The sequence below is a fragment of the Suncus etruscus genome, chromosome 9 (genome assembly GCF_024139225.1).
Source record: "Suncus etruscus isolate mSunEtr1 chromosome 9, mSunEtr1.pri.cur, whole genome shotgun sequence".
NCBI lineage: Eukaryota > Metazoa > Chordata > Mammalia > Eulipotyphla > Soricidae > Suncus > Suncus etruscus.
The window spans coordinates 51,586,500-51,602,794 of NC_064856.1; the positions used below are offsets into that span (position 1 = coordinate 51,586,500).

The window sequence follows — 16,295 nt, forward strand, 5'->3', positions numbered from 1 at the left end:
CTGAGTGCTGCCAGGAGTGATTCTTCTGGGTGTGCCCCCCCCCAAAAAAAAAAAACCAAAAATGAATAGATAATTAAAGGAAGACCATGGTGCAGTTGCTATAACACAGTTTAATCAGATTTAGTTTAGTCATAGTTTAGTTTACTCTGCCATGAACCTGTGGCTGGGTACTTGGTACTGGGTAAGTTCATGGGGGCCTCCTTGTCTTGGGTTATTGAAAGGAGACACCATTTCAGCCTGTTTCTGTTTAAACCAAAGGTAGGAACTGTGCCCAAGACAAGCAGTGGGCCAAGTCCTCTACCAACTCATTCTACCCCATCTCTCTTATCTCCTGTGATGACACCCAAGCTGCCACTGGCATCCAGGGGACCATGACCACCTACCCCCACTGTACCTTCCTGGCCCAAGTCCTATTGACAGATCCCCCAGAATCTGAAGGAATTCAAGACAAATGGTTAAGAGGATGGAGTTAATAAAATTTGAAAAATTGAGGCCTGTCACTCCACTAAACTTTTTTCAATACCACTGACAGAAACATATTTCCCCAATGAGTGACCTTCCACGGCTGGAGCGGGCAGCCACAGCCGCAGCCGCACTGCCAGGAAGCCAGGCTGCTATTTATCAAATATTATAAGCTGGGACACACTAATCTGGTGCGGAGAACAGAGGGGAGGGGTCCTGCACCACACTGCCTGGGGTGCTCCAGGTGTTGGCCCTGGCCCCAGACAGCCAGTGGGAGGTGACGGATGGCCTGCGATTAGCGCTCCCCACCTCCGTCCGGTTCTCACTTGCTCCCAGAGGCCTGGCCCTCTAGACCAGCTGCTCGGCCTGGAGGGGCCCTAGGTGGGAGGCAAGGGGAGGTCAGGCCAGGGCACGGGCCATCCTGATGCCCCCGGAGAGGGCAGGCGGGTGAGGCCCTGCGTGGTTATTTATTGGAGTGTAATGGTTTGTGGCCATTGGTCGTGGAGGTGAAATCGATCAGTTGTAGAAGTCAGGTTCTATCAATTATTACAGCAATTAGTCAAGTTGGAACTCCCGAGTCAGGGTGCGGGGGTTGGAGGCTAATATCAGATGGACATGTGCCACAATGCCCCTTCATCCCAGCCTGCCTAACGGGGAGCAGGCCCCTGATCCCCAGTACCTCAGGAAGCCAGACTGACTCCTCAGCCAGACGTGGAGCTGGGATGTGGCCAGCGTAGTCTCCTGGGCTGGAGTTCATCCCTCTGCTGGCTGACCCAGGTGCGGAGATGTCCCACCTGTCCCCGTCCAGTCCTTGATGAAAAGTGACATGACTCCTACTAGAAATTACTCAGTGGCCAATGTTTATGGGGTACATTTTTCATTCTGTAAGCAAATATAGATCACTGACAGCCCTTGTTTAAAGCAGCTAATCTCACCCCTCTTCGTGCTCCCACAGTCACCCTCTTCTCTCCCTGGCTCATTCCCCTCCCCTCTTCCTGATCACCTTCTCCCTTTCCGACTCTCCTCTCCACTTCTCTGAAATCTTTTTCTTCTCAAGATCTCTCCTGGTGAGGCCGGAGAGTTAGCACAGTGGTAGGGCATTTGCCTTGCTTGCAGAAGGATGGTGGGGTCGAATCCCAGCATCCCGTCTGGTCCCCCGAGCCTGCCGGGGGCGATTTCTGAATGTAGAGCCAGGAGTAGCCCCTGAGCGCTGCCAGGTGTAACCCAAAAACTAAAAAAAAAAAAAAAAAAAGATCTCAGGGCCGGGAAGGTGGCACTAGAGGTAAGGTGTCTGCCTTGCAAGCACTAGCGTAGGACGGATCACGGTTCACGGTTCGATCCCCCGGTGTCCCATATGGTCCCCTCAAGCCAGGGGCAATTTCTGAGCGCATAGCCAGGAGTAACCCCTGAGCATCACCAGGTGTGGCCAAAAAAAAAAAAAATGTGATTTTCTAGAACTCCAGGAAGATACTGAACAAGGGATTGGAAATATGAAAGGACAGAGGCAGGCTCAAAAGGTTGAGTACATATAAATCGTGCTTTGCATGGTGGGGACCAAAGTTTGGTCCCCAACGCACCATGTTCCCCCAAGCATCTCCTAAGAATGTCTCCAAGCACAGAGTTGACCCCTGCCAGCTATGAACAACCCCACCCCTAAATATAAATAGGAAAAAAAATTATTCACTGACTTCAGCTGCCTACCCTTCATCCAACATCCAGATGTCAAGTTTCTAGCAAGTGCCAACAATATGGAAGAAAGGAAGGAAAACCTGGAATATAACTCTCTGGTAGAGCGAATGTGTGAGGTCTTAGGACAAGTCCCAGCATCTAAAAGAAAAGAAAAAAATCCTGGGAGTGGATTTGACTCCCAGTCCGAGCTAGTGGCTAGCTTTATGGCCAGCCTGGGGCTAGTTATTTTACTTCTCTAAGCCCAATTACTCTATCTAGCGTGAGGATTTTAATTCTTATCCCTCAGGGTGGTGGTTGAGATTAAAGGATAGAAATGTAAGTAAAGTGTGGCACACTAAGCCTGACTCCTAATCAGTGCTCAATAACTACCAGTGACTATTACCACCACCATCATCATAATCAACAACTCCTAGATATTTTCCCTGAGGATATGCAAACATGCATCCACGCAAAGACTTGTACACAAGTGTTCACAGCAGCAGTAGTCACAGTAACCAAAGGAAGAAACAGCCCAATTTTCCAAAAGCTGATGAATGACTCAGCAAAAGTTCTGTGTTCACTGAAGGTAGCTATATAAAGAGACCAGACAGCTTGCTTGCATCTCTTTGCAGAAGATACAAACTTACACTTGTACTTCCACTTCAAACTCATCACTGCTCTATCACTGAGGAACAAGTCACTCAGGAAGCCACCGCAGTCACAGCTTTTAAGGATATTGGAAAGGGAGAGGTAGTAGAGGTGTTAAAGCCCTTTTGTTACTTGTAGCCAACCCAGGTTGGATCATTGGCACCCCATATGGTCCCCTGAGCCTTGCCAGGAGTGATCCCTGAGGGCAGAACTAAGAGTAAACCCTGATCCCAGCTGGGTGTGACCCAAAAAGCAAAATAATAATAACAAATTATTATTATTTATGAAGACACCCTGGGATTCTGGGCAGTGATTGAGTTAAACTGACTCCCAGCTGCAGTGGGAATACTTATGGAAAAGTGTATTGATTTGTAATCAGTGGCATGAAGGGAATAGATCAAAAAGAACTAGTTTGGATGCCTACCAGGACTGCACATCATTGCCCAGGCAGCATCTGTGTGGTGATGTGGGAGCATCCTCAATGCCAGATCCACGGAAAACTATTGATGTATATATACAGTCCCAAGATTGTTGTGTTGGGGCTAGAGCAATAGCACAGTGGTAGGGCATTTGCCTTGCATGCAGACGACCCAGGACAGGTCCAGGTTCAATCCCTGGCATCCCATATGGTCCCCTGAGCCTGCCAGGAGCAATTTCTATGCACAGAGTCAGGAGTAACCCCTGAGTGTTGGGGTGTGGCCCCAAAACAAACAAAAAAGATTGTTGTGTTGCTTCATCTGCAAGAAAGATCAAGGATGTTTCTTAAGATACTGTGATTTCAAAGTTGTATATAATAAAGTAGTTTCAGGCATATAATATTCCAACACAAGTTCCACAACCAGTGTCCCCTTCCCTCCCGATGTTCACAATGTCCCCAGATTCCCTTCCACCCCTCCCAGTCTATCCCCTTGGCAGACATGTAACAAATTTATTTCATATTGCTTGCTGAAGTGGGCATGTTTTTTGAAAAGGAGGGTGAGATGCCCCAGCTTGGGTTTTGGGTAGCAACAACATGAGAATCAGAGACACTTTTCTTCCATAATTGCCAAGGCTTTCTATAGTCAATAGAATCAGGAGGATGGAGCTCTGTGTGCCTCCAGAAAGTCCCTTCCTCTTTCTTAATCTAATTTACTTTAAAGAGGATGTGTCACATGTTGACTAGTTGATCATAATACAGATAAGTTGGAGCAAAATTAGTTTAAAAAAAAAAGAATAAAGTTTACAGCAACAAGAAAATTTGTGGAAAAAAAATTTCTGTGGAAATCAATGTATTTTCAATGAGGTCATTAAGTCATTGTCAGAGGTTTGCTAGTTGACCGTTCTGTTACTTCATTTGTTTCTGAACATTAGGTGGCTTCAGATACACATTGGCATCTGAATTGGTGTGTTCCAACAGGGATGATGGTATTAAACAAAAAGTGGAGTTATCACAGAACCATAAATGCAATTGCACAGTCCAGGAATTCCAAGCACTAATGCTGATAGTGTGTTTTGTTTGTTTGTTTGGTTGGTTGGTTGGTTTTTGGGTCACACCCGGTGGTGCTTAGGGGTTACTCCTGGCTGTCTGCTCAGAAATCGCTCCTGGCAGGCACGGGGGACCATATGGGACACCGGGATTCGAACCAACCACCTTTGGTCCTGGATGGGCTGCTTGCAAGGCAAACGACGCTGTGCTATCTCTCCGGGCCGATAGTGTGGTTTTTGTGGAGTGTTTTTTGTTTTGTTTTGTTTTGTTTTTGTTTTCGTTTTTAGCTACCAGTGCTTCTAGAAATATGAGGTGTGTGTGTATGGGAGTGCCCACACTCACTCAAAAAATATCCTGGTGATATAAGCCCAAATACCTGCATACCTAGCGTTTTGGTCAGATTGGTGTCTCTGAAGAGAGTCATTAAGGAGTTGTGAAGCAGGGCCATTAGAGAAGTGATGATTGTGGGTAATTGGTGGAGCAGTTTCGACTTCAGCAGGGTAGGGAGTTGGCCTGCCCTCTTTTCCTGAGATTGCCAGTTTTCAGCAGCATGCCCAGTGTACCCATAATTTTTCATGGCTTGGTTTACATCTCTTTCAAGAACAAAGTGAGTCAGGGAAGTAGAAAGCCTGTCTCGAGAGGGGGTGGGTGGGGAGGAGGGAGAATTGGGACATTGGTGATGGGAATGTTGCACTGGTGAAGGGGGTATTCTTTACATGACTGAAACCCAACTACAATCATATTTGTAATCAAGGTGTTTAAATAAAGATATTAAAAAAGAAGAAGAAAGTGAGTCCGCTATCTGGGTGCAGACATGGTGACTCAAGCCCCTTCTTTTTAGACTAAAGATTAGAGGAAATGCTTGCTCACTTTTACATACTTCCCACAGCTACTTCAGTAAGAGGATGAAATCATGGGGCTGGTATGGCCCAACTTGCACTAGAGAATTCATCAAATTTGCAGACAGGAAATTTCCAGATGGAAGAGAGGACTAAGGAGAGAAAGAGAGCAGAAGAAAAAAGACCTATTCATAGTTCTGGGTTTGGGGGTTGGTTTTGGGGTTCTGAGGTCACACCTTACAGTGCTTGTAGGGAGGGGAGATCTACCACCAGCTCAGCACTCAGGATTTCTCCCTGCAGTTCTTGGGGAACCATTCAATGCCGGATCTAACACAGTCCTCTCATATACAGAACATGTGCTCCAGCCCTTTGAACTCTCTCCCTGACCCACCTTTTTATAACCTTTTCCAGTATTCTGTGCTTTAGAAAGAAACTCTAATATAATCTTTATAAATGTCTATCTTTATGCAAATGACTTTGATTTATGGCTGTTAGAACATACAATATACGGTCAATATGTGTCATGCTCAGTTGTGTATGGTTTGTGTATAGTATACATGCAGTTATATCTGTGAAAGGTGAGTGGTATGTTTCTGCATATGTGTGTGCTCACAGGTAGGATCCCAATATTGCAACCCCTGGAAGAGGATTGGGAATTTGTGGAGAACATGCAATGTTTTCCCCACTATGTTGCTGCCTCACAGGTTTTGGCTGCTCTTCTGTTTCCATGAACTTTCCTCCCCCTGAAATTAGGGTTCATGTCACCTCCAAGAGAAATCACTCACTGAGCCTTTTTCTCCCTCTTCTGCCAGGAGCCAATCCCGTGCAGAGGAATGAAATGGGACATACGCCCTTGGATTACGCCCGTGAGGGGGAGGTGATGAAGCTTCTGAGGTCATCTGAGATCAAGGTACGTCTTAGAAGAGCAAGGGTCCATGGATACTCTAGGCATTATTCAGTCTCAACTCTTTAAGTTAATTTAGGCTCCACTTAAAAGGCCCGTTCTCCATTGAGAATTATTAAATGTTATAATACAAATCCAGCCTGCAGTCTTTTCTAGAATAGGAATGTATTCCTGTTTTGACCAGAAAGAAACCTTCACTCTTCTGCCACCTGAGAATTATCCTTTTCATTGAGTTTTTGAGATGATAGGCCTCAAACTTCTTTTTCTTTTTCTTTTTCTGTGTGTGTATGTGTGTGTGTGTGTGTGTGTTGTATATGTGTTTTGTTTTTTTGTGGGGGCCACACCCGGTGGTGCTCAGGGGTTATTCCTGGCTCTGTGCTCAGAAATCACTCCTGGCAGGCTCGGGGGATCATATGGGATGCCAGGAACCAAACCCTGTTCTATCCTGGGTCAGCCGCATGCAAGTCAAATGCCCTTCCACTGTACTATCTCCCCAGCCCAAACTCCTTTTCATAGGAAAAGCAAGGGTGAGACTGGATCTTTGTTTTAGTTTTTTTGTTTTGGGGCCACACCTAGTAGAATTTAGAGCATAATCCTGACTCTATGCTCTTGAGTCTCTCCTAGCAGGGCTTGGGGAACCAAATATGGTACCGAGATCCTCATATCAATTGGGAAAGGGGTGGAAGATTCCCTCTTCTGCAAAATTGTAGCAGCCCCATGCCAACCCCAAAATCCTCCAACAGAAACATCCCAGCTCTGTGACTTAACCTTATCAAACTGCCAAGACACCAAATTTATTTCAGATCTATAAATTCTGGACTGTGCAGCTGCATGTAGCTATTCAATGCCTCTGTATCTTATAGTAGTGTGAGCCCAGTAGTCATAAGAAATCTGATAGGAAAGTTACATAAGTAATCTACTAACCTCAGTGAGCCTAAACAATAACACAGAAGGCTCAGCTAGCACCAGCCACAACAGAGTATAAATCCTTAGACACTGAGATTAGTAACACCATGGAGAGATATAACAATCATTTTCTTTTTTTTTTTATAACAATCATTTTCAATTGACCTTTGTTGATCTAAGTTTTGCCTTTATATTGAAGTAAATGATATGAAGTTAATTTATTGGTACCTGCAGGCTAGGATAGTGGGCGAAAATTGGAGACACTGATGAAGTCATAATGGTGATGAGATTGGTGTTTGAACATTTAATGCCTGAAATGACTCTATTATTAACAACTTAGTAAATGATAGTATTATAATGAAAATTAGGGGGGGAAAATAGTGCCAGGGATTGAACCCTAGTTAGGTACATGTAAGACAAATTCCCTACCCACTGTATTATTACTTTAGCTCAAGACTGGATCTTTAGCTCACATGCTGTTATCCCTTGGTTTCTTGTTCTTCATGGCCTTATCAAGCATACCCTTCCCATCCCACCCCTAAAAGCCAAAACACTCTCCATCTTCACTTGATTGTCTCGACCAGAGTTCAAAACACTCTAAAAATGGCCTGCCCTCTGCTCCACCAGCCCTAACTTGGGAGCTACTAGGCAGAACCCAAGAACCTGAATCACAGTTTCAAAGCTGGTAGGAACCTTGAAATTATTGAGGCCCGTGACGGGAACTCTTACCTGAAACATAATACCAGATTTGGAAGGAAAGAGAGGTTCTTTCTGGTTGAAGTAGGGTTTCATGCCATCCCCCATCCCTCCTCCCACACAAACCACTGACTTGTCATTTCCTCCTGAGCAACCTAGAGTCTCTTCTATGAGCATTTATCTTAAATCTCAGAAACCTAAATCAACTAATTTGTTTTCTTCTGGAGGAAGCAATGGCTGAACAGAGCCATGTAGCTTCCCTTCCCAGAATTGATAGCACTAGGATGGAAACAGACTCAAGCACAGCAGGTTCAGGAGCAGGATTGGAATATGAGGATCCAGGTTCTCCCTCATTCCAGCACCAAAAAATCTCTCGGCAAATCTGCTGACTGGCTCTGACCCATTCCAATGTGACATATTCCCACCTAGAGGCAGATATACTTCATCCTGAGCCAGAGCGCCCAGGTCACTGCTGAGACCAGCAGGAATCTGCACCTTCTTACCACAGTGCCCTCCCTCTCTTGTCTGGGCTTGTCACCTCCTCATCTCCACATGTGGAAGCTCAGTTTACCTCTGAAATGAAAACAGTATCTCAGGTTTTGCTCAGCATACACTTATCTGTCAGTCAGAATAAACTCAATTATGCTCTTTTAACAACCCAGACTGTCAGTGAGCTAAAACAGCAAAGATTTCTAGGGGCTGGGGAGATAGTACAGTGGATAAGGTGCTTGCTTTACACCTAATAAACTTAGGTGGTCAGTGGCACCCCGTATGGCTCAAAGACAAAATAATTTTTTTTTTTTTTTTTTAGTTTTTCAACTTAAAAGCGGCAAAGATTTCCCTTTTTGTGGGCTCATTCACTATGTATCTGCAGAAGGCCAGGAGGTTCTGCTCGTTATCAGCACACAGGGACCTAATGAGCTTTGGATCCTTTCAGGAATGTCGTTTTCCAGAGGGAAAAGAATAAGCTTGAGAGTCTCACCTGGGCACATAGAGGCATCGAGTGCCAACAGGTACAGAGGGATCCTTGGAAGCAAGATCCTTTTCTTCCACATACTAAACAGCACTAATCTTAGTTCACCACCAAATTTCAGGTTCTAGAGGTTCTAGGGGAGCCTGATGTCAGGACCAAAGCTGTGGTGGCATCCTGTCTGGAGAGGAGGAGAGGCTGCAGCAGGCTGGGTGATAAGAAGGTTCAAGAAGGACTCTGTGAGACTCCCTCAGAGCCACACTAGAACAAGGCTGGATTTAGGAGTAACAGCTACACAGAGACCTAATGGGAAGGAACACTCTTTTGGTGGAGGGGCTGCCTTTACAGGCTGGCAAACACTTAGAGTCCCCATGACTCCTATAGCCTCTCACTAGACTTGTTACTCCTCTACACACCAGTTCCCTCATCAGTCCTACTGGCCACTGAACTTCTGACTGCACGACTGTGCCATTAGATTTTACCCTGTGACCTACCCTCAGCTTTCCCTAAACATTAGCTGCATCATCTTTCTCTTGATTGTTCAGCATCTACCTAGTCACCATCCTTCTTGCTCTGCCTTATTCCTCCAAGCTGCAAAAACACTACCTCTTCACATTAGGAGGCAGCATTTATTTAGACCCAAGATCTGTCTCCCTCTGCCCATGATGTGAGTCAGCTGCAGAGCTCCTCTGAGTACAGGCTTTGTAACATAATGACTCAGGCCTGGAGGGAGTGAGGCCCGGCCTCCGCTCTCTCTTACTGGCTCTTTATCTAGACGGGGCTTTCTGCCACTCTGATATTATCTTCCTCCCCTTCAAGCCATCCAATGCCTTTCTGCCACCTCTCTCAGCCTTCGTCTACTTCTGCCATCAAAGATGTGCTCATCCTAGACAGTTTATCATTATAGAAGTCCAATCGCAGAAAATTTGAAACATGGAGGAAATTCATAAAATGAAGGCATTTCATTTCAGTTTGCTCTTTAAGCACATGTTCTCCCTTGAACACGTATCTTGCTTGATTGTCTCTGTTTCTTTATTTCCACTCTGGAGAAACCTGTATTCTCTCTCGAACATGCATTTCTCCCTTTCTCACCACTCACAATTTTCTAAATAAGTTTCAGTAAAAACCTTTCTTGCTTCATCAAAAATAAAAAGAATTAAGACATTTCAATCACTTGGTACATCTTTACATAGAACATCTGTGCACCAGACTAGTAGGAAGAAGGCAGGTGGTTGAACGCTTGAGTTGTTCATGGCCCAACAGGGACAAGCAAGGGGACTGTGCTATGTGGAAGTTCCTATGGGGACAAGTAAGGGAACTATGCAAATTCAGGGACTATGGAATCCCGAGGTTACTTCTAATCTTGCCTGGGAACAGAAAACTCTTCCCAGAAGAGTTGTCAGCTGTGCTGAGTCTCAGGTCTGAGCCTGACCAACAGTATCTAACCTCATTATTCTCAGTCCCTGATTATGGCAGGAACCACTCACTGAGTGCATTGAGGCACCATGCCAGTGCTCTCATTTATATCCTTCCTAATCCTATAACATCTATAAAGTAGCTCTTTTACAAGTAGGAGAGCTGTATGTGAAGGCGAGCAAGCAAATGAGATCAAGAAAATACACTTGTGGGGCCAGAGCAATAGTACAGCAGGTAGGGCACTTGCCTTACGCACAGTCAACCCAATTTAAATTCTCAGCACCCCATTAGGTCCACCAAGCCCACCAGGAGTGATCCCTGAGCACCACCGGGTATGGCTCAAAAATAAAAACAAAATCCACTTGTTCTAAATAACTATTTATTGGTATTTGAATCATATTTTCTTTTATGATACTTGATTTGTCTCCTCTCAGCTGTGTGTGTGTGTGTGTGTGTGTGTGTGTGTGTGTGTGTGTGTGTGTGTGTGTGTGTGTGTGTGTGTGTGTGTGTGTGTGTGTGAATGATCTCTTTTTTCCAACGTAGTTGATAATAGACTGTATGTGCCAGGGATGTCAGCCAGGTTTTATTTTGCTAGCCCAGAGGTTGTTTCAGATTTGAATGTGACCATAATCCCTGTTATACGTTCATTCACCCTTGCCTATCAGCCATTTCTCTGTCCTGTTTGGTCCTGAAGGGGTTGGAGTTATGACCCTGCTCCCATATTTTGGATATGCTTTTTTATTTCCATAGTAGTATTTCTTGGTGATTTATTATTTCCCATTTCACAAAGCTCTCTGTGAGTCTTAATTTGTTATTTCAGTCTGCCTTTTTAAATATGTTGCTTTTCTAAGAATTTCTGCCCCTTAAGCATTCTGAATGATTATTTTTTTTTGGTTTTTGGTCCACACCTGGCGACACTCAAGGGTTACTCCAAATTATGTGCTGAGAAATTGCGCCTGACTTGGAGGACCATATGGGACGCCAGAGGGTCAAACTGCAGTCCGTCCTAGGCTAGCTCGGGCAAGGCAGATGCCTTACTGCTTGCGCCACCCTCCGGCCCCTAACTTATATTTCTTCATGGATCTCTCAGCATTCTGTTTTAGGCACCTCCTCGGGGCCCCCCCGACTTTATCTGGGAGAGAAGGCTGGAGAGATGGTCCCATTGACTGACTTGTTGCATTAGAAAGGTTTCACAGAGTGGGGAGCATGGGACTCCTAAAAAGCAGGACTCGGGGCCGGAGAGAGCGCACAGCAGTAGCGCATTTGTTTGCCTTGCACACAGCCTACCCAGGATGGACTTGGGTTCAATTCCCGGATTCCCATATGGTCTCTCAAGCCTGCCAGGGGCAGTTTTTGAGTTCAGAGCCAGGAGTAGCGCCTGGGTGCTGCCGGGTGTGACCCCCCCCCCCCAATAAAAAACAACAAAGCGGGACTCATCACCAGGCAGAATGAGTTGGGCAGCCTCTATATTGGAGTGGCTTGTGGTCTCGCTTTGGAGGATCTTACCAGCTGGAGAGTAATACTGAAAGCTTAGACCATTTTTGAGTTTTAACTAAGAAACGAAAGAGAAATAGAAATATATCACTGTGCTCATGATGGCAGATAAAACAAAAATATGGGGCGCTCATTCGTGATGAATATTCAGCTGAGGGGGACATGCTGGTGCCAGCCTGCGTCTCCATTCCAGATCCTCACTCCACTGAGACTCTCGTGGAATTTATTGCTCATTTTAATCACACCCAGAGAATGAATTGGCAGAGATATTAGGCAGATAGACCTATCATATATATTTTATTTGCATATCCCAGTGACAGAATAACAAGCACCATTTCGAGCTCTATATTTTTTCATTTGCTGCAGGGGTGGCTGGGGAGGCAGTGTTCCCCAGGGTCTGCCTTCAGACTGCAAGCCTGGGTGCTCCCATGTGGGCTAAGGGAAACCTGCCAGGGAAGAAGGGATGAGGGACACTGGAGGGCAAGAGGGTTCTCTTCCTCTTGCCATAGGATGCAGCATAGCCCTTCCCAGTCCTTCCCTGCGTCATCTTAGCCAGTGCCCTGTGCTTGGCCCTGAGGGTGGGGCAGCTCTGCCGGCCTCCACTGCCGACCCCTCTAGGCCTCACAGAGCACTGCTTGCTCTAGGGGCCACACCTTTACTTTTTTCTGTTTTTAATATCTTAAAAACTTTTTATTTTAGGGGCCAAAGAGCTAGAACAGGCATTAAGGCACTTGCCTTGCCAACCCTGGTTTGATCCCTGGTACTGCATATGATCCCCAGAGCCCTCCAGGAGTAATCCTTGACCACAGTTGGGTATAACAAAAAAACAAGAAACAAAAATAAATAAATAAATAGTTCCCGGAGAGATAGCACAGCGGTGTTTGCCTTGCAAGCAGCCGATCCAGGACCAAAGGTGGTTGGTTCGAATCCCGGTGTCCCATATGGTCCCCCGTGCCTGCCAGGAGCTATTTCTGAGCAGACAGCCAGGAGTAACCCCTGAGCATTGCCTGGTATGACCCAATAAATAAATAAATAAATAAATAAATAAATAAATAAAATTTAAAACAACCATGATGACAAAAAAAAAAAGAACCTTATCAGAATATATTTGTCTAAAAGGCACATAGCTTAAACCTGCAGCTCACAGGATTTCCACAAACTAAACCTGTCTGATGAGAAGATAAACTATTCCATGCACCCAAGCCCTTCCAGGCACTCTCATCCCCTAAGGAAGAGCATTATCCTGAATTTTTTGCTTTCATTTGTACATCATTTCAAAAATATTATGAGGAACTCCCATAAACTCTTCACCCAGATTACCAGCAGTTAACAGTTTATCACATTTGCTTTATTACTTACATATACATACATCATTCATGTGTATATAAGAGGCACATTTTTTTTCTGAAACATGTGAGTTCATTATACATTGTATATGGTTCCTTTTACTCCAAATACTTGTCGTATTTACTTTAAAACACAGGTTTTTTTTCTTTAACAGAAATACAACTACTCAAAATCAAAGCACTAACATTGATATTAACTAATCTGTAACTGTAAGTTAGAATTTGCCAGTTGTCTGAGAAATTCTCTTCTAAGGGGAAATAAAACTCTGGGTTTGTAGGATTTATTTACTATTTGTTATTTTGTTGGTGGTGTCAGGAATCAAACCCAGAGCTTCACATGCTCCATCACTGAGCCTTACCCACAACTCCATTCCCTTGTCCTGTTTGAGTTCCCTTTAATCTGGAACTGTTCCTTAGTCTTTCGTGACTTTTAACATTTGTACAAGTACAAACTAGTTATTTTGTTGTATGGTCCTCAGTTTAGGTTTATCTAATTTTTCCCTATGATTCAATTCAGGATATGTGTTGCTGGCGAGAACTGCTGTGGAGTTTATTTTCAGTAAACTTGTTACAAAGTCCAGGGCTAGGAGTAACTGTTGTGGTTCTTTTTGTTTTGTTTTGGGTTCACACTCAGCTATGCTGGATCTCCCTAGTAGTCTTGGGAGACCATATAGAGTGCCGGATGGAATGCAGATTGGGCTGTGCAGGGCAAGCGTCCTACCTGCTGTACTATCACTCCATCCTCCTCCTGGCAACCACCACCACCTCCCCCAGCTGTCCTTTTTATTTATTTATTTATTTTTTTTTTTGGTTTTTTGGGCCACACCCATTTGAAGCTCAGGGGTTATTCCTGGCTAATAGCTCAGAAATTGCCCCTGGCTTGGGCCCCTCCCCCCCCCTGTATGGGACGCCGGGGGATCGAACCACGGTCCTTCCTTGGCTAGCGCTTGCAAGGCAGACACCTTACCTCTAGCACCACCTCGCCACCCCCTCCCCCAGCTGTCCTTTTAAAGAGGGGACTCTGCCAGCTTCTCCCAGAACTGCTCCCTGAGAGGCACCCGCCAGACCCCCTTCTCCTCGTAGTTTTCCCTTACAGATCCTCTCAGCCTGGCCACCCACCTTTCCATGAGCCCAGCTAGCCTTCTCCTGGGTGTTTTCCTGTAAACGCACTCAGAGCCAGGAGGCAGGGGTGCCATATTAAATCAGAACTGATGGAAACCAGGGTCTGTGATTATCCAGTTGAGATGCAGCACGGGGCATGGGTGTCTGCCAGCTCCAGGTGAGGGCCTCTGAAGCTAATTGCACTTGGCTTTTATTGAGAAGATGATGGTTCCCCCACCCCCTTTGCTCCTGGGGCTCCATCCTGCTGCTTCTCTGCCCAGTGCCCTCAGCTCCTACAGATGGGATCAGCTGCTTGCCTGCTATAAAGGAACCTGTCGGAGCAAAGCCTGGCCCTCATCCTTCTTACCCTTCTCCTCAGAGCATGCACAGTTTTAGCTTCCATCTATGAACCTCTAACCAAATGCCTCTCCTGTCCTCCTTGCTTCTGTCCCTCAAGTAAAATCTGTGCATCCCAGTCAAATCTTTTCCTAGATTCCCCCCACTGGCCTTTTGGCAGCCTGGATTCATATCAGTAAACATTCATTCAACACTTCTTTGTGTGTTTGTTTTTGTTTAAGGGTCAACACCCGTGGTATTTAGCAGATATCCCCATCTCTCTTTATCGGTGGTGGTGGTAGGGTGTCACTCTGAGCAGTGGTCAAGGAACCATACAGTGCCATGAATCACACCTGGGCCACCTGCATGCAGAGTCTGTGCTGAGCTCATTGATTCATTTCTCTGACCTCTAAAAAAATTTTTTTCAAATACACAATGTGTGCTAGGGGTCCAGAAGAGCTTAACAGACTAGAGCATTTACTGTACACTTGACCCCCAAGCACTGAAAGGGGAATAGGGCCCTACTAGCAGAGCTGGAAAAAACCTCATCCAAATAAAGCAAACAAACAAAAAATTATATTAAGCATTAGGAAGAGATTAAACAGTGATTTTCTACGAGCTTTAATCCCAGTGTCCTGTATATTTTTATCATTTTTAGTTTTTGTGGGGTTTTTGTTCATTTTTTTTTTTTTTTTTTTTGGTTTTTGGTTTTTGGGTCACATCCAGCAGTGCTCATGGGTTACTCCTGGCAAGCTCGGGGGACCATATGGGATGCTGGGATTCGAACCACCATCCTGCATGCAAGGCAAATGTGCTACCTCCATACTATCTCTCTGGCCCTATCATTTTCAATATTTGGGACTCTCAGCTGAGAGCATCAGATGGACTTGGTCTCAGGCCATAGTTTGCATCTTTCCCAGGCTGTCTATAAGTACATGAGAAACAAGGAGATCATGATACATTTCCCCCTGCTCACCATTTTCAGTCCAGGACCTTTGTTCTTTCTTAGGAAAACAGCAGGACTTCAGAAGCTAGCCAGTAGCAATGATACCAAAGAGGAGTTACAGGAGCAGAAAGTTTCTTTGGAAAACGGGGCCAGAGTGTGCCTTACACAAAGCCAGCCCATGGGGCCAGAGAGATAGCATGAGGTAGAGCATTTGCCTTGCATGCAGAAGGATGGTGGTTCGAATCCCGGCATACCATATGGTCCCCCAAGCCTGCCAGGAGCAATTTCTGAGCTTAGAGCCAGGAGGAACCCCTGAGCACTGCCGGGTGTGACCCATAAACCAAAAAAAAGAATCTTGCTCACAAAGCCAGTTCAGGTTTGATCCCAGCACCGGGTATGGTCCCCTGAGTACCTCCAGGAGTGATCTCTGAGCACCACTGGGTGAGGCCTAGCCTTCCCCCCCCGCCCCCCCAGTTTCTCTGGAGAAGACAGAGAGACTACAAGGCTTGCACCCAATTCAGTTTTGTAGTAAAGTCACATTGGACTCTGGCTGTGGAAAGGAAAAACCCTAAAACGCTGAGTTCTGGGAAGGCCATCTGTTCAGAGGGTGGGAAGTGTCTGGAGACTGGATACTCCACCACATGAGATATCAGCGCCTGGGTGTGTGAGGTGCCAGAAAGGAGCGGAAAGAGCAGGGAGAGCGCAGAAAGAGCAGCTATGTGAACCAAGCTCCTGACTTCCACTGACACAGAACTACTCTTCTCTCTTCCGATGCAGACAGATGAACTCTATTCAGTCTGGAGCATTCTAAGGCTCTTGGATAGGTTGTCACTGTGCAGCAAGACAGGCTGGAAGTGACATTTGCACAGAGCCCTGAGGACAAGCTCCTGCACATTCCTGAGTTTCTTACCAGTGTCTTCATCCACACCAGGAGTAGTTAGCCCTTTTATACAACTAACACATTTTAGGGTCCTCCTGATGCCCCGCAAGTATGCTACCAGGCAACATGAGTTCTGGCCCCATATTAGAACTGGATTCAGATCCCCACGGACACTTAACTAGTCAATTGATGAGGGAAGAATGCATCCAGGTTGCTCT

General features: G+C 45.6%; 1 protein-coding gene across 1 annotated transcript in view; it reads left to right on the forward strand.

Moving 5' to 3' along the window:
• Positions 1-16,295, forward strand: part of CLPB (caseinolytic mitochondrial matrix peptidase chaperone subunit B) — a 143,065-nt gene that overhangs the window by 104,073 nt on the left and 22,697 nt on the right. Inside the window, exon 6 of the mRNA XM_049780501.1 lies at positions 5,895-5,992. Coding sequence (XP_049636458.1) covers positions 5,895-5,992 — 98 coding nt within the window. The remainder of the gene's footprint in view (positions 1-5,894; positions 5,993-16,295) is intronic.